This window comes from Salvelinus namaycush, chromosome 6 (assembly GCF_016432855.1).
Source record: "Salvelinus namaycush isolate Seneca chromosome 6, SaNama_1.0, whole genome shotgun sequence".
NCBI classification, from domain to species: Eukaryota; Metazoa; Chordata; class Actinopteri; order Salmoniformes; family Salmonidae; genus Salvelinus; species Salvelinus namaycush.
In genome coordinates this window covers 33,899,163-33,917,606 of record NC_052312.1, presented here as the reverse complement: position 1 = coordinate 33,917,606, position 18,444 = coordinate 33,899,163, and the positions used below count along the sequence as shown (strand labels likewise).

Sequence of the window (18,444 nt, the reverse complement as noted above, 5' to 3'; positions counted from 1 at the left end):
GAACCAAAGATTGGAGCGCTGCTGGAGAAGTGCATACAGCTGTGTGTGTGTGTGTGTGTGTGTGTGCAATCATGCGCAACCCCATATCCAACCTTGTCCCTTGACGCCCCTACAGGCTGTTGTTAGCTTGTTGGCTCTACCTCTTCCCCATATCATCAGTGTGAGAGAAAAGAGAGAGAGCAAGGGAGAGAGAGAGTTGTAAGAGAGGGTAGGCCTGCCAGAGCCTGTCACTGCTGATGTCTTCATCACGCTCCAGCGGCACAGACCAGTCCACTGTGCACTCGCTGTGGGCCTAGATCAGCGTGTGTGAGATGTGTAAATAGACAGAGAATCTGGCCTCTAGGCATGTTCCCAAATGTAGAACTTTGTTCAAACCAGGAAAATAATTAACCATCGATGTATATAGTATGTAAACACATTCATGTGATCAATAACATGTCTGTGTGTAGTCCAGAGAAGGCTTTGAAGGACTCCCTGCAGCCCTACGAGGCAGCGTACCTCTCCAAGTCTCTGTCTCGTCTGTTTGACCCCATCAACCTGGTGTTCCCCATGGGGGGACGCAACCCCCCCTCCCACGACGAACTGGACAGCATCATCAAGACCATCACCAGGTACACACCTACACAAACACTGTTCCCTACTCAGACAAAATTCTCAGGAAAAAAGCTGAAATATTATTTCGTACATCTGTTGTTCATCTCACTTTCTTTTGCTGATCCTGTTCTTTCCGATGTCCTACATGTTATATTATTATGTGTGTGTCCTCCACAGTGAGCTGAACGTGGCGTCGGTAGACACCAGTCTGACTCTGGCGGTGGCCAAGAACGCTGCCAAGACCGTCCAGCTCTTCTGCGTCAAGTCTGAGCAGCTGGTATGTCACCACAACAACCAATTGTAGCAATACAAGGTTATAACTTTTACAGAAAATACAGAAATGCCAATGGTGGAGGTGTTCCTGTTTATATTCAGAACCACATTCCTGTAAAGCTTATAGAGGATCTCATGTTAAATACCATTGAAGTAATATGGCAACAGGTTCATCTGCCTCACCTAAAGCCCATTCTTGGGGGAAGCTGCTATAGACCACCAAGTGCTACCAGTCAGTATCTGGATAACGTGTGAAATGCTTGATAGTGTATGTGATATCAACAGAGAGGTATATTTTCTGGGTGGTTTTAAATATTGACTGGCTTTCATCAAACTGCCCGCTTAAGAAAAAGCTTCAAACTGTAACCAGTGCCAGCAACCTGGTTCAGGTTATCAGTCAACCTATCAGGGTAGTTACAAACAGCACAGGAATGAAATCAGCAACATCTATTGTTCACATCTTTACCAATGCTGCAGAAATTAGCTTGAAAGCAGTATCCAGATGAAGATGTGTCTATGTATGCGGATGACTCAACACTATACAAGTCAGCAACTGTACTACAGCGACTGAAATGACTGCAACACTTAACAAAGATCTGCAGTTAGTTTCAAAGTGGGTGGCAAGGAATACGTTTGTTTTTTTACTAAAAACATTGTATTTGGGACAAGTCATTCACTAAACCCTAAACCTCACTTAAATCTTGTAATAAATAATGTGTAAATTGAGCTGCTTGGAGTAACCCTGGATTGTAAAATGCCATGGTCAAAACATATTTATACAACAGTAGCTAAAATGGGGAGAAGTCTGTCCATAATAAAGCGCAGCTCTACCTTCTTAATAGCACTATCAACAAGGCAGGTCCTACAGGCCCTAGTTTTGTCTCAGAACAGGGCAGCACGGCTGGCCCTTGGATGTACACAGAGAGCTAACATTAATAATATGCTTGTCAATCTCTCCTGGCTCAAAGTGGAGGAGAGATTGACTTCATCACTACTTGTATTTGTGAGAGGTATTGACATGTTGAATGCCCCAGAGCTGTCAGTTTGAACTGCTGGCGGACACCCATGCATACCCCAAAAGACATGCCACGAGGTCTCTTCACAGTCCCCAAGTCCAGAACATACTATGGGAGGCACACAGTACTACATAGAGCCATGACTACACGGAACTCTACTTCACATCAACTGATGTAAGCACTCAAAAACAGATAAAAATACACTTTACGAGGGGCCTCCTGAGTGGTGCAGCGATCTAAGGCACTGCATCGCAGTGCTTGAGGCGTCACTACAGACCCGGGTTCGATCCCAGGCTGTCACACAACCGGCCGTGACCGGGAGTCCCATAAGGCGGCGCACAATTGGCCCAGCTTTGTCCGGGTTAGAGGAAGATTTGGCTGGGGGGGGGCTTTACTTGGCTCATCGCGCTCCTTGTGGCGGCTCCTTGTGGCGGGCCGGGCACCTGCAGGCTGACCTGCAGGCTTGTTTTTTGGTAAATAGTATAGAGCACTTAAAGGATGGCAGATTTTGGTTTAAGGTCTTTTAAAGTATATTGTTAATAATGAATTAAGATAATGGATTAAGTGCTATTGGTCCTACAGCGATCATATCATTGTTTTAATTTTCTTTATTTTTCTTCATTACCCACCCTTACTCATGAAGTCTGCTAACTTAATTGTAAAGGTCTGAATTGGTTACTTATTTTGTTTTACTTTAATATTATTATTATTTGTTTTATGCCTACACCCCTCTAATTACAGTGCATTCGGAAAGTATTCAGACCCCTTCCCCTTTTCCACATTTTGTTACGTTACAGCTTTATTCTAAATGTATTACATTTTAAAAATTACTCATCAATGAGAAGGGTAAAAAAACATGCTTCTAAGTTAACAGTGACTAACTTAGAAGTTGTATTAGTAGGTTGGAGCCTCCTCCACAGACACCCCAAGCTCTAAATATACACTCTGACACACACGCATACACACACTGAGATGCGACACACACAGGCCTGATCTACAGTCACTCTCACACACACACACTCACTCACACAAACGCAAACATACTCAGGTGTGAACAGGAAGCTACTTCAGTGCTGGTATTTTGACACCTTTCTGTGCGTGTGTGTGGGCACGTGCATGTGTCATGAATGTCAGTGTGTGTGTGTTTGTGTGTGCGCCTCTGTGTGTGCGTGTTTGCCATCCACACAACTACACTCTAAGGCTATAGTTAACTGTTGCTTTGCCATTTTTAGACCGTTGCTATGGCACCACTTTGCACATGTTGTCTCTCGCTTTTTCTCTCTCGCTCTGTCTTCCTGAGATGGCCCTAATTCCTCTCTCTTCGTCTTCCTGAGATGGCCATCTCAGATAGGGAGCCTCTAATTTCCCCAGGTGTGTGTGTGACCTGCCTGTTATCACCTCTGAGATGAGTGGTGGTGAGGTGTCCCTATCCGCCTGTGGAACATGGCCTGGAGACAGCAGCACAAACTGCTACTACAGCTGGATCCTGGCTCCTGTCCCATTTGTATGTGTTGTTCCCTGGCCCCTCCTTGCTCTGCTATAGCAGTGGGAGCTGGAGTCTGGCTCCGGTGTGCCCTTGGTCTCACTGCTGCTGTGTATCTGCTGAGAACTACAGGTGTCCTGACTTTTTTCTTTCTCTCTTCTCTCCACCTTTGTCTCTCTCTCTCTCTTCCTCTATTTCTCTCCCTCCCTCCATCCTTCCCTTCTTCTCTCACTCTCTCTTTCTCTCCAGCTATCTACCCAGGGGGATGCCAGTCAGGTGATAGGGCCTCTAACAGAAGGTCAGAGGAGGAACATGGCGGTGGTCAACTCCCTCTACAGACTACACCAGGCTGTTGCTAAAGTAACACACACACGGTCACACACACACACACTAAAACCCTCACACACGTATATACACACACACACACACACCACATTACACTTGTGTTCTTTTTACATGTCTACATTATGTTTTACACGTCTACGTTATGTTTAACACGGCTACGTTATGTTTAACACGGCTACGTTATGTTTAACACGGCTACGTTATGTTTAACACGGCTACGTTATGTTTAACACGGCTACGTTATGTTTAACACGGCTACGTTATGTTTAACACGGCTACGTTATGTTTAACACGGCTACGTTATGTTTTACACGGCTACGTTATGTTTAACACGTCTACGTTATGTTTAACACGGCTACGTTATGTTTAACACGGCTACGTTATGTTTTACACGGCTACGTTATGTTTAACACGGCTACGTTATGTTTAACACGGCTACGTTATGTTTTACACGGCTACGTTATGTTTTACACGGCTACGTTATGTTTAACACGGCTTTGTTATGTTTAACACGGCTACGTTATGTTTAACACGGCCACGTTATGTTTAACACGGCCACGTTATGTTTAACACGGCCACGTTATGTTTAACACGGCCACGTTATGTTTAACACGGCCACGTTATGTTTAACACGGCCACGTTATGTTTAACACGGCTACGTTATGTTTAACACGGCTACGTTATGTTTAACACGGCCACGTTATGTTTTACACGGCTACGTTATGTTTAACACGGCTACGTTATGTTTAACACGGCCACGTTATGTTTAACACGGCTACGTTATGTTTAACACGGCTACGTTATGTTTAACACGGCCACGTTATGTTTAACACGGCCACGTTATGTTTTACACGGCCACGTTATGTTTAACACGGCCACGTTATGTTTTACACGGCTACGTTATGTTTAACACGGCTACGTTATGTTTAACACGGCTACTTTATGTTTAACACGGCTACGTTATGTTTAACACGGCTACGTTATGTTTAACACGGCTACGTTATGTTTAACACGGCTACGTTATGTTTAACACGGCTACGTTATGTTTAACACGGCTACGTTATGTTTTACACGGCTACGTTATGTTTAACACGGCTACGTTATGTTTTATATGACATCTTTATCAGACATTGACACGTGTGTTATATTACATATTATAGGGAGCGTGACTGGGATGGTAGCGTGACTAAGAGTTCACGCAAAAGAGTGTGTGTGTGCGTGCGTGTGCTGGTCATCTGATGTCACAATGGTTTGATGGGAAAATGCTGACAACGAATATTTGTAGAGTTAATGTATCTCATCACCCAAAGTAAACTAGCTGCAGGGGAGGGAGAGAAGGGGAGAGAGAGAGATGCAGTGAGAGAGGGAGGAGCGGCGAGGGAGGCGCGGCGAGAGGGAGAGAGGGGCGGCGAGAGGGAGAGAGGGGCGGCGAGAGGGAGAGAGGGGCAGCGAGAGGGAGAGAGGGGCGGCGAGAGGGAGAGAGGGGCGGCGAGAGGGAGAGAGGGGCGGCGAGAGGGAGAGAGGGGCGGCGAGAGGGAGAGAGGGGCGGAGAGAGGAGAGGCGAGAGGGGCGGAGAGAGGAGAGGCGAGAGGGAGAGAGGGGAGGCGAGAGGGAGAGAGGGGAGGCGAGAGGGAGAGAGGGGAGGCGAGAGGGAGAGAGGAGCGGCGAGGGAGAGAGGAGCGGCGAGGGAGTGAAGAGAGGACGAGAGGAGCGAAGAGAGAGAGGGATGACAAGGAAGGGAGTCAGATGTAGAGAGAGGCAGAGAAAGAGAGAGCAAGGAAGTGGGATCCAGAGAGAGAGTTAGAGATGGGGAAACGTATTCCTTCATATGGCCCATTAAAGATGTATGATGTGTCCTGGTGCTGGGGCCTGCGTGATTAATAGTGGCATAAAAGGAGTTTACTCTGCCATCAAATATTTAGTGGCCTGGGAGGTTTTCAAAATCTACCATTTGAAAGCAGTGAGGCCGTTTCAGAAAGAACTGCTGGTTATTTTAGGAGGGAGGGAGGGGGGAGAAGGATGGGATGGAAGGAGGGACGTGGAGGATTGGAGAGCAAGGAGGGAGGATAAATGCTGTAATAACCGTTAGAAGAATACGGGAGGGATATGTGGGAAAAGAGACAAATAGTGTTTGTCAGGTTTCACTGTAACCTAACCTTTGACCTTTTTGTGTGTCTGTCGGTCTGTGTGTGTGTGTGTGTGTGTGTGTGTGTGTGTGTGTGTGTGTGTGTCTCTGTCTCTGTCTCTGTGTGTGTTCTCAGGTGATATCAGGATTGGGGTCATGTCCTCCGGCTGCTGAACATGCTCTCACTGCTTCACTAGAGGTAAGACAGACACTCGTCTCCTCCCATACTGCTCTACTGTTTTCTCCTCTCCTCCTCCTCTATCGTTCTTCTCTACTGATTTCCTCCTCCTCTCCTCTCTAGTCTGCCCCTCTTCTTTTTCTCTCCATTCTATCTGATGTGCAGATGGTGGTGGATTATGCTGTTGGTTTTTCATTATGGGGTTTGAATGGGCACTTTTGGAACTTGGAACTGAGTTATGGAAACCAAACAAAACATTGCTATTTCTGATGCATCTCACTCTGGGAGATAAAAGGGTAAACACTGAGTGGAGTGTGTAGACTCTTCTTTGGCAATCACTCGCTTTTTCTCACAAAGGTATTTTGTCGTAACTGGGAAAATGGTCGGAGGCTTGTTTCTCTCTGCGTTCCGCCAATCCCCCACGCCACACACAACGGAGGGGACATTGTTAACTTTGTTGTGAAGGAGTTTAGAGAGGAGATCTGAACAGAGATCTGGTTATCTATCGTTGGCAGGGGCTTAGCTGACGGGCACAAGCACAAACGCGCACACACACACTGGGTCAGGTCTATTGAGTTTAGATTGATCTAAAGATGGAGCGAACGATAAACTGGCGGCCCCACTCCGAACCCCACGACCGACACACACACACACACACACACATGTCCAAACACACACACAGTCTCACACACACACACACACAAATACGAACATCACATACACACACGCTCTTCCTCTCTCGTCTGACATGTCACGTGCACAGAGCTCCTATCCTAAAGAGCTCACTGCAAACGTCCGCTTATCAGCAAATCGCATTCATGCAGCCAAGACCACCAGTCTGGGTTGCTAGGCAATGGCAGACTTAAGTGAATCCGGTGTGTCCCTGCGGGGACTGTGTCCTTCAGCTATGTACCTGGCCTGCAGATCCAAGAAGTCATGGTCATGTTTGTGCAGTTCATCATTGTGTGTCCACTGATATTTGAGATTTCAGAGTTATGACACACAGACCTTTTTATACCTTGTTAAATGATGCACTCTCTTGCGTGCGTGTAGGGAGTACAGGCTCTGATGGCCAGTGCAGTACAGCCTCTGCTGCTGTCGGTCAGTGACTCCATAGAAGCCATCATCATCACTATGCATCAGGAAGACTTCTCTGGGTTAGTATACACACACACTTTAAGACACCACACTCCTCAAGCTAGTTGACCCTGTTCTAGGAGTAAGGTTGGGGTTTAAGTGGTTTAAAGGGTCACGTTTACAGGTGGGCTTGGTGACATAGTGCTACAGAGCTTTATGTGTGACAATATGTTGTCTGTGATACTATTATCTGATTGTCTCTCTGTTTCACCTGGCACTAAACAGCATCTGTTGCTAATTTACATTTACAAAATGTTTCTCTCTTTCCCCTGAGCTTGACATTTACACACTCATACACACATCCTCAGGCTACCTACTGTTCTACACACACCGCTCTGCTCTCGTATAGAATCCTGTGTGTGTGTGTGTGTTGTCTCTTCAGCCCCCTGTCCAAATGACCTTTTCATGGTCAGATAAACACAATGTGGCTAAGTGGCTGAACTCACCCCTGCCCCCTTTCTCCCCAACAAATACACACACACACACACACACACACACACACACACACACACACACACACACTTGCTCTTGTGTTGCGCAGAGGGAGCTCCTCGCAGTGACCATGTTAAAACTAGTTCTAACACACACACCCTGTTCCTCACACACACACACACACACACACACACACACACACACACACACACGTCCTCTGAGTGAACTCTTAGTCACGCTACCATCCAAGTCTCCCTGAGCTATTGACCCCACTGACTGTCTCCCAGATAGCCATAGGGGCACCGTGGCAGAGTAGCTGTTGCAGGATTCTAGTCACAGCGGCGATATTGACGTGTTAAAAAAGGCTGGGGGGGTTTAATTTTGTAAAAAGGTCAAGTCTGAATCAGCAAGCATCCATGGATGCCAGCCAAGGCAATAGCCCTGTGGAACCTAGCTGTGGGACCAGCAGCTCGCTCGTCAATGTGTGCACACACAGGTAGAACCAGTCTAGACCCTAGAATTAGGAATGAATTTTAATAGGATCTTTATGGTCTAGACCAGTGGTTCCCAAACTGTGGGGCGCGCCTTCTAGGTGCACAAGGTGACATTTCTACATTGGGTAATGCATCATCAGTATACGTCTTGTCATACCTTAGAGAGCTATTTACAACTTTTCAGAAGTGCCCAGATCAACTAGCCCATGTCAGCTTTCTAGCTAGGTTTTTTAGCCCATAGATTTTGTTGTAATGTTCGAGTCACTCAAATATCACACGAATACACATTAGACATGGCAAAATGTATGGAATTGCAAGAAAATGCGCTTTAAAACGGCAACATTTTCTCTGCACCCCATGACAAAATGTGTAGAATTGTAGGAAATAAGCTTTAAACCTGCAAAGTGTTCTCTTAGCCAGCAAGAGGGATGTGAACAGTTTGTGGTGCGCGCAGCATGGGGGATGAGGGATGTTTCCCAATGCTGGAAGGGGGGCCTGAGTGAAAAAGTTTCGGAACCCTTCGTCTCTAGACCCTCTACAGTTGCATTCAGATATTCTCCCTCCATTCATGCCGTGGTCCATTCATATTACCCAGACTCTCGTCTCTGTACAATTGAGAGGCTCCCAATGGACCTGTAGACTCAGTTAGTCTTGGGGCTTTGCAGTCACGACACACACACACACACACACACACACACACACACACAGCTAGCAGGGTCCCATTAGACAGAGCCACACAAAGGGTCCCTGCGTCAGTACTGTAGCCCCCTGCCGCTGGCTAAATGTTATCGGCCCCTGGCACACGCTGGTTATTCTGTCACGGCCATACATACAGAGACCGAGAGCTCAAATTGACATTCAGCACTCTGAATACAGACTAGACTGCTTTCCGCTCTCTGAACCTATACAGACAAGGCCCTGCTGGGATTTAGCCGACTCGCAGCACACACATACACACATTTGCGTACACACACATACACTCAGTAACACACACGCACACATAGGTATAGTGTGTAGTCACTCAATGGCCTGAGGTTCAAGGTTATGAGTCAGACCCTTAGTCTGTGACCTATACTAACGTGTGTGTGTGTGTGTGTGTGTGTGTGTGTGTGTGTGTGTGTGTGTCCAGGTCTATGTCCACCCCGGGGAAGCCGGACGTGCCCTGCTCTCTGTACATGCGGGAGCTACAGGGCTTCGTGGGCCGTGTGATGGCGGACTACTTCCGCCACTTCCAGTGTGTCGACTTCATATACGACAACACGGAGAGCATCGCCCAGCGCTGCATCACACTGTTCATCCGCCACGCCAGCCTGCTGCGCCCCCTGGGGGAGGGAGGCAAGATGAGATTGGCGGCTGACTTTGCTCAGGTGAGGAGAAGGGCTGTATGTGAGGGTATTATCGGTATCTCTCTCCGTATCTGCCTGTCTCTTGGGTTTTCCTGTGCATTTTGAAGTTCACCAAGTAACTCTATATTCGTGTTCTCACTGTGCTATTTCTTCTCTGTGTTTTTAGATGGAGCTGGCCGTCGCTCCTCTCTGTAGGAGAGTGTCTGAGCTGGGGAAACCCTACCGCCTGCTGAGATCTTTCAGGCATGTTATTACATCACTGCTTGTTACACATGTATGACGCATTAGTGACACATAGTTATTATATCAGTTATTATGCACAACCTATTCCTGTTAAACCTTTGAGATGGGGAACGCCTCAATAGCAGCGGTAGTTTACAGAGTGAGAGTGGATCTTAATGAAGATGTTAGTCATTATTGGAGGGTTAGAGAGCTGTAATTCTCTCGGTCTCCCTGCCGTCTGCCTCTACTTAGACGCTAGGGTAATGGTTTAAAGATAATGGGTAAAGGCTAATGGTGTCACATAATGAACACGTTATTTAGGCTAGACACCTCAATGTAGCTGAGACATTTTGTGTGTGTGTGTATGTTGTAGGCCCCTGCTGTTCCAGAACAGTGAGCTGATAGCCAGCAGTCCAGCCGTGGGGGATCTGATTCCATACAGCACCCTGCTACACTTCCTGTTCACCAGAGCACCATCTGAGCTCAAATCACCTCACCAGGTACAGACACACACTATATATACAAAAGTATTTAGACACCCCTTCAAATTAGTGGATTCGGCTATTTCAGCCACACCTGTTGCTGACAAGTGTATAAAATCGAGCACACAGCCATGCAATCTCCATAGACAAACATTGACAGTAGAATGGCCTTACTGAAGAGCTAAGTGACTTTCAAAGTTGCACCGTCAAAGGATGCCACCTTTCCAACAAGTCAGTTTGTCAAATTTCTGCCCTGCTAGAGCTGTCCTGGTCAACTGTAAATGCTGTTATTGTGAAGTGGAAATGTCTAGGAGCAACAACGGCTCAGCCGCTAAGTGGTAGGCCACACAAGCTCACAGAACGGGACCGCTCAGTGCTGAAACACAAGACCTGTTCGTCGGAAGCTTCATGAAATGGGTTTCCATGGCCGAGCAGCCGCACACAAGCCTAAGATCACCATGTGCAATGCCAAGCGTCGGCTGGAGTGGTGTAAAGCTCGGCTGGAGTGGTGTAAAGCTCGCCGCCATTGGACTCTGGAGCAGTGGGAACACGTTCTCTGGAGTGATGAATCACGCTTCACCATCTGGCAGTCCGATGGACGAATCTAGGTTTGGCGAATGCCAGGAGAAAGTTTGGTGGAGGAGTAATAGTTGTCTGAGGCTGTTTTTCATGGTTCGGGCTTGGCCCCTTAGTTCCAGTGAAGGGAAATCTTAACGCTACAGCATACAATTACATTCTAGACAATTCTGTGCTTCCAACTTTGCAGCAACAGTTTGGGGAAGGCCCTTTCCTGTTTCAGCATGACAATGCCCCCGTGGACAAAGCAAGGTCCATACAGAAATGGTTTGTCAAGATCGGTGTGGAAGAACTTGACTGACCTGCACAGAGCCATGACCTCAACCCCATCGAACACGTTTAGGATGAAATGGAACAGGAACCAGGCCTAATCACCCAACATCAGTGCTCGACCTCACTAATGCTCTTGTGGCTGAATGGAAGCAAGTCCTCGCAGCAATGTTCCAACATCTAGTGGAAAGCCTTCTCAGAAGAGTGGAGGCTGTTATAGCAGCAAAGGGGGGACCAACTCCATATTAATGCCCATGATTTTGGAATGAGATGTTCGACGGGCAGGTGTCCACATACCTTTGGTCTTATAGTGTACCTACAAACAGCTATACACACTTATCTATACTGATTCCAATCGTCATCTTTATCTTAACTTTGTACTAATTCTTCCTCTTTCACAGAGAGCAGAGTGGTCCATCGCTCGCTACTCCCAGTGGCTGGATGACCACCCTTCAGAGAGAGACCGCCTCACACTCATTAGGTAACTGCAGGAGAACGACAAAAGTCTTACAGCCTTTGAGACCGCTGGTGGGTTGTTTGGTATCACTCAGAGGAGTGAGTGAGCACCCTCTTGTGGTAAAATTATGAAATTCCCATCAGTTCTATTGGGTAGTGTGTCTTTAGCAACGCCATCTCCTTCTGTGTGTACTAGGGGTGCTCTGGAGGCCTACATGCAGAGCGTGAGGGCTCGTCAGGGAAAGGAGTTCGCCCCTGTCTACCCCATCATGGTTCAGCTGCTGCAGAGGGCCACCAGCGGAGCCCAAGACTCCAGGACCTGAGGGAACTACCGCTCCCATGATGCAACTGTCTGCGTTTCACATGGGCATGGAGAACGGCTCCGTGAAGAACACATCCAGATATTATGAATGTTATGACTATAGAATTAGAATTTGTAGAACAGGCATGGCTATGAACATCCTTAGCCTTTTTAATGGTCCACCCAACAGGAGTTTCCATTATTGATATGACTTAAGGGTTGCTCCATTTCTATGGATGTGATGAGGAGCAATTCAAACATTCCAAATGGAACGCCACACACCATGTTGTATGCACATCTCTGTTCTGCTAATTCTATAACTGTGCCACAGAGGGCAACACAAGGGGGAAGTTACCTGTGCTTCATACTAGTGAACGGAAAAATAAATGCTTGCTAGTTATTGGTAGGGGCTTTACTGGTTTTAATGGTTAACCTAATTTTGTTCTATTAAATGCTTTATTGTGAACAATAATTATCATTATAAGGATGATTGATGGTAGGACTTTAATAATAGTTAACCTAATCTAAGGGCCTCATTCCAATTTATATGGTGGAAATTCAGCGTCATTTTTATTTAAATGCCGCAGATGTCGGCTCATTGGGAAATTACCTTTAGATTAATAGCGAGCTAAATGTAGCGATATGGATTGAATAGAGCCCTGTCTATTAAACTGACAAGCTCTTTTCCCCTGTCTGGCCTATACAACTGTTCATATGTTCTGTCTTTAACGATGTACTGTGGGTCTAAAGCTCTAAGGTTGTGGTTCTAATAAAACGAGAAGTTAAACAAGTTGTTGTGCCTGATAAGAGGGCTCCCTGAGGAAGGCTTGTATCTTGTCCACATATTTGTGCCGACGTTTGTAGATGATTAAAATGACTGATGTGATCTTCTTGCCCACCTCCAGAGGTAGTCCTGGACAAATTGATTGGTTGGATGAAAGGTGTGTGTGTGGAGTTTACAGGTGAGAGTCAAATAAAATAATTGCCTTAGGCAGGTTGGATGAGGGGCATTACACGCAGGTTACGACCCACATGGTTGTCAGTTGTTGTCCAACGTTAACTAATTATATTTCTAAGTTAACTTTGAACAGCTTTAAATATGTGGGGTACATTAGGATAGAACGACACCCTTTCTCAAAGCAGGTATATTTTAACTGGTTACACCTTGCATTAATTAAATGTGATTTTATCATGGGGTGCAAACAGTAGCTAATCATTTTGCAACAAATGAGCACAATCACAATTTGAACAAGATCAGGACTGGCATGTTTTTCAATAAATAGTATCTTCCATTCATTCTCCTTGGTTTGGCTGAGTTATGTAAACGGTCAGAATTTTCATTTTTTTATGTATCACCCAGTACCCACAAGGCAAAATGTCAAAGATTAGTTTTACAAGGATAGGGAAAATATTTCCACAGCTTTATTTGTACATGCTTCATTGTGAATGGAGCATGAAGTACTTACACATTGACACAAACATATGATAAATACAGGAAGTAGTCTTTAAACAGGCCACTTCCATTGGTTGACAGGAGGCTCTTCAATCAGTGGTTCCCATGGTTTCCACTCCGCCATCTTCCTGGATAGTGCCAACTCACACTCCGCCTGGAGGGAAGAGGAAACTAGTGGGTCAGATAAAGCAAGGGATGTAGGATAAACGGGGAAGAGAGAGATACAGTATGCGGGAGGTTTTTGAATGCTTCAAAATAACAATGTCTCAGTAGCCGTGGTTACACCTTGCATTAACATGGCTGTCGTCATCCAATCAAGATGATCAGATCGAGATGAGTCTACACACGACAATAAAATGTGATTCATATCTGCCCACTTCGTCCTTATTGTGACCAGATTCCCTGGTCCCTCCCTGTATGCATATTAATCCGACCTACCGTTATGACACAAGCTGTATAAAAGACAGAAAACAGCACGCTTTTATAATCAATAGTTTTATACTCATCATTAGAGCCTACTTTTGTTATCCAACGATTTAAGACTGGGCGTAACGGACTACTGTCCCGATAACCTCGACTTGTCCTGCAGCCATACAAATAAATATTCAGAGAATCCCTCCCATCCCTAAAAACGTCACAGCACAAACAATCTGGATGTATGTACAAAATACAATTATTGCACAGTATAAATACAAATATCACTAGGCCCTAATGCACACAGTAAAAACAGAAACAGGTTAAGTTACAGAGTAGGCTACAAAGTCCATCTCTGAATGGCGCAACGCATTATCCAAACAGGTCTGGATAGGTTTGTTCTTTACGCATCATTGTTTACATACATGATCTTTACATTATTGTAAATAACCTTTAGTATAGGCCTAAACAGTACCAAAGGAATAAAAAAAAAAAAGTGACATGCTGGGAGAATTATCATGGTTTAGTTTCCTCCAAATCATTAATTCACTAACGGTACCGCAACATGTTCCGGGTAGAATGTGTGATCACGCTCTCCGCAGCCGATGCGAGTAAGACCTTTAAACAGGTCAACATTCACAAGGCCTCAGGGCCAGACGGATTACCAGGACGTGTACTGCGAGCATGCGCTGACCAACTGGCAAGTGTCTTCACCGACATTTTCAACCTCCCTGTCCGAGTTTGTTTTAAGCAGACCACCATAGTGCCTGTGCCCAAGAACACTAAGGTAACCTGCCTAAATGACTACCGACCCGTACCACTCACGTCTGTAGCCATGAAGTGCTTTGAAAGGATGGTCACGACTTACATCAACACCATTATCCCAGAAACCCTAGACCCACTCCAATTTGCATACCGCACCAACAGATCCACAGATGATGCAATCTCTACTGCACTCCACACTGCCCTTTCCCACCAGGACAAAAGGAACACCTATGTGAGAATGCTATTCATTGACTACAGCTCAGCTTTCAACACCATAGTGCCCTCAAAGCTCATCAATAAGGTAAGGACCCTGGGACTAAACACCTCCCTCTGCAACTGAATCCTGGACTTCCTGACTGGCCGCCCCCAGGTGGTAAGCGTAGGTAACAATCCACCACGCTGATCCTCAACACTGTGGCCCCTCAGGGGTGCGTTCTCAGTCCCCTCCTGTACTCCCTGTTCACTCATGACTGCACGGCGAGGCATGACTCCAACACCATCATTAAGTTTGCCGATGACACAACAGTGGTAGGCCTGATCACCGACAAGACAGCCTATAGGGAGGTGGTCAGAGACCTGGCCGTGTGGTGCCAGGACAACAACCTCTCCCTCAACGTGATCAAGACAAAGGAGATGATTGTGGACAACATGAAAAAGAGGACCGAGCACGCCCCCATTCTCATAGATGGGGCTGCAGTGAAGCAGGTTGAAGTTCCTTGGTGTCCACATCCCCAACAAACTAACATGGTCCAAGCACACCAAGACAGTCGTGAAGAGGGCACGACAAAACCTATTCCCCCTCCGGAGACTGAAAAGATTTGGCATGGGTCCTCAGATCCTCAAAAGTTTCTACAGCTGCACCATCAAGAGCATCTTGACTGGTTGCATCACTGCCTGGTACTGCAACTGCTCGGCCTCCGACCGCAAGGCACTACAGAGGGTAGTGCGAACGGCCCATTACGTCACTGGGGCCAAGAGCCCTGCCACCCAGGACCTCTATACCAGGCGGTGTCAGAGGAAGGCCCTAAAAATTGTCCAAGACTCCAGCCACCCTAGTCATAGACGGTTCTCTCTGCTACCGCACAGCAAGCGGTACCAGAGCGCCAAGTCTAGGTCTAAGAGGCTTCTAAACAGCGTCTACCCCCAAGCCATAAGACTCCTGACTATTTGCATTGCCTGCACCCCCACTTTACACTGCTGCTACTATCATCACTTTAATAACTCTACCTACATGTACATATTACCTCAACTAACCGGTGCCCCCGCACATTGACTCTGTACCCCCCTGCATATAGTCTCGCTATTGTTATTTTACTGCTGCTCTTTAATTACTTTTATTTCTTATCCATATTTTTTTTTAACTGCATTGTTGGTTAGGGGCTCGTAAGTAAGCATTTCACCTGTTGTATTCGGCCCATGTGACTAATAACATTTGATTTGATAACCTATAGCAAGACGCGTGGTCAAATTATGAAAATGCATGGATAAAAGCAGCAATCTATAAAAAGTGCATAGGAGCAAGCATGTCAAGCAAAGGCTTTATAAAGGAACAAAGTGTCAATCTAAAAGTAGCCTGAAGAGTCCATCGTAATTTAAGCCTACATTAGCCTATTGGACAGTAGCCTCGCTCATGCTTACGCTACAAAAACTATGCGCCTTTCATCATCAGTTTGGACATCTTCTGCACTTTATTGATATCTGAAAAGGATTGCATTATAATATGACTATTATTTTCATATCTGATATAGCAACTGAAATAGACTATTCACCACCTGCCAATACATTTTTACTTCAGTTTAAATTGTGGTATTACAGTCCTTGGCCTTTCTGTAGTCTATGATGTTTTCAAAAAAAATATTTTGCGCTGGCATTGGATGTGAGAACGGGAGAACCCTTTTTCTTTCATTCGGGACAATATCTCAAACATATTTTTCTATATTCCAATTTTAATCAGCTCTGGACGCACAGTGCCAGTTGACACTTGGTTTCTAAAGACCATGATCTTAATTCAACTGACCGGTTTGCTTTTTTTTTTTGAGAGGCCGGGACAACCGTGACGTTAGCCAAATTTATACGCTTTCGTTGTCCGGATTTGTTTACACTTTTTATTTTATTTTACTTTACCAGGTAAGTTGACTGAGAACACATTCTCATTTACAGCAACGACCTGGGGAATAGTTACAGGGGAGAGGAGGAGGGATGAATGGGACAATTGTAAACTGGGGATGATTAGGTACCCGAGGGACAGATTGGGAATTTAGCCAGGACACCGGGGGTTAACACCCCTACTCTTGGGGCCTCCCGGGTGGCGCAGTGGTCTAGGGCACTGCATCGCAGTGCTAACTGCTCCACCAGAGTCTCTGGGTTCGCGCCCAGGCTCTGTCGCAGCCGGCCGCAACCGGGAGGTCCGTGGGGCGACGCACAATTGGCATAGCGTCGTCCGGGTTAGGGAGGGTTTGGCCGGTAGGGATATCCTTGTCTCATCGCGCTCCAGCGACTCCTGTGGCGGGCCGGGCGCAGTGCGCGCTAACCAAGGGGGCCAGGTACACGGTGTTTCCTCCGACACATTGGTGCGGCTGGCTTCCGGGTTGGAGGCGCGCTGTGTTAAGAAGCAGTGCGGCTTGGTTGGGTTGTGCTTCGGAGGACGCATGGCTTTCGACCTTCGTCTCTCCCGAGCCCGTACGGGAGTTGTAGCGATGAGACAAGATAGTAATTACTAGCGATTGGATACCACGAAAATTGGGGAGAAAAAGGGATAAAATGTATAAAAATAAAAAAAATAAAAAACACCCCTACTCTTACGATAAGTGCCATGCGATCTTTAATGACCATTTTTAGTGATCCACTTCAAGGATATCCGCACGAAATGCGTCATCGACTACCTCCAGAGGTGGTTTGTAAGAAATGATCACAATCAGATCACAATGTGTCTTTTGATTGTCTACACCTGTTAACAAATGTGGGCCCAACCCAAATTTGGACACGATCAGGACAACGGACACATGTTGAAACCAGGTATAAACAGGGCTAGAGAAAGCAACTATAGGAGGAAGATACAAAGCAATGAAAAGAGTGTGAGGCTCCTCTCTGTACCTGGTGAATGACCTCCTCGATCTGACCACAGTTGATTTTCTTCTCTAGTTTCTCCACATCAGGCTCCTTTCCATTGAAATGAAGACAGAAAATGAAATGATCTATATGGATTTAAACACACAGATGCCATCCCAAACAATGTCTCATAACATGATATCAAATATAAAAGTCAACAAGGGGATGACCTCACAGAGGTTCATACAAGTTCAAGCTAATACATGAAATCAGTCACAATGAGGACTGGTAGGAAGGGTTTCCTACTGTGTTAAACTTAACGTGACCGTGGTTGGAGTGTAACTTACGGCTTTGATAAGGTCAAAGCGGTCGTTGACAAGCTGTTCTGTGTACTTTCTGTAGGCTGCGTCCTGAGGGATGACCTGGAGAGACGCCAGGATCTTACTGTACAGGATCCTCAGGCGCTGAGGGGACACACACACACACACACCAACGTTACATTTAAAGACAAAAGTAGTTGTGGTCTACTACTGCCGTTTATGGTCATTACGGCTGCTACACAACTACTAAAACTGTATATTATGGTCATTACTGGGGACTCACCTCATGAGGGTTGTGGGACACGGCCAGTCCCACCAAGCCTGTTGTCTGGGGGAAATATTACACACAATGAGCTAGCAAGCGAAACTACATAGTTAACGTTAGCTAGTAACGTTAATATCCTGGGTAAAATAGTCGTACGGCATTCAGAAGGAAGGTGGAACATTACAGAACGCCATGTAGCTTTGAGTTCGCAGCGTGTCAGCCATGTAAGTTGCTTGTCAATAGAAAGCGACAAAGCTCATATCAATTGTAAAGTCAAAGGACACTAACTGAATTAACAAAATCACATTACATTTTCACAAAATCATAATCATAACATGACCTCCACTCGTACCTTTTTCAGAACACCAGCCATGATTTTGGGCGCAATGGATTCTGGGTCACTTCTGTCGAATAAAAATGACGTCAACACGTCCTCGTTTTTTCAAAAT

The 18,444-nt window shown here is 46.0% G+C and overlaps 2 protein-coding genes across 2 annotated transcripts in view; one reads left to right on the top strand and one right to left on the bottom strand.

The window, feature by feature from the left end:
* LOC120049899 (conserved oligomeric Golgi complex subunit 5-like) overlaps positions 1-13,026 on the top strand; it is a 91,192-nt gene extending 78,166 nt beyond the window's left edge. The window contains exons 13-22 of the mRNA XM_038996394.1: positions 450-611; positions 772-871; positions 3,616-3,726; positions 5,973-6,035; positions 7,068-7,171; positions 9,207-9,444; positions 9,590-9,666; positions 10,019-10,145; positions 11,375-11,454; positions 11,626-13,026. Coding sequence (XP_038852322.1) covers positions 450-611; positions 772-871; positions 3,616-3,726; positions 5,973-6,035; positions 7,068-7,171; positions 9,207-9,444; positions 9,590-9,666; positions 10,019-10,145; positions 11,375-11,454; positions 11,626-11,752 — 1,189 coding nt within the window. The 3' untranslated portion in view covers positions 11,753-13,026. The remainder of the gene's footprint in view (positions 1-449; positions 612-771; positions 872-3,615; positions 3,727-5,972; positions 6,036-7,067; positions 7,172-9,206; positions 9,445-9,589; positions 9,667-10,018; positions 10,146-11,374; positions 11,455-11,625) is intronic.
* Positions 13,027-13,119: 93 nt separating this feature from the next.
* LOC120049901 (NADH dehydrogenase [ubiquinone] 1 alpha subcomplex subunit 5-like) lies at positions 13,120-18,421 on the bottom strand. Its single transcript, XM_038996397.1, has 5 exons — positions 18,348-18,421; positions 18,014-18,058; positions 17,758-17,874; positions 17,456-17,521; positions 13,120-13,337 (listed from the first exon to the last, which is right to left on the bottom strand). The coding sequence occupies exons 1-5, from the start codon at positions 18,366-18,368 to the stop codon at positions 13,236-13,238; spliced, it is 351 nt and encodes a 116-aa protein (XP_038852325.1). The 5' UTR covers positions 18,369-18,421; the 3' UTR covers positions 13,120-13,235.
* Between the last annotated feature and the right edge of the window lie 23 nt (positions 18,422-18,444).

Bases quoted from the DNA above. Each gene is read 5' to 3' on its own strand.
- LOC120049901 (XM_038996397.1), bottom strand. From the start codon at position 18,368: ATGGCTGGTGTTCTGAAAAAG. The intron at 18,059-18,347 runs GTACGAGTGGAG...TATTTCCCCCAG, and splicing joins TGGCTGGTGTTCTGAAAAAG to ACAACAGGCTTGGTGGGACT. The intron at 17,875-18,013 runs GTGAGTCCCCAG...GTGTCCCCTCAG, and splicing joins TGTCCCACAACCCTCATGAG to CGCCTGAGGATCCTGTACAG.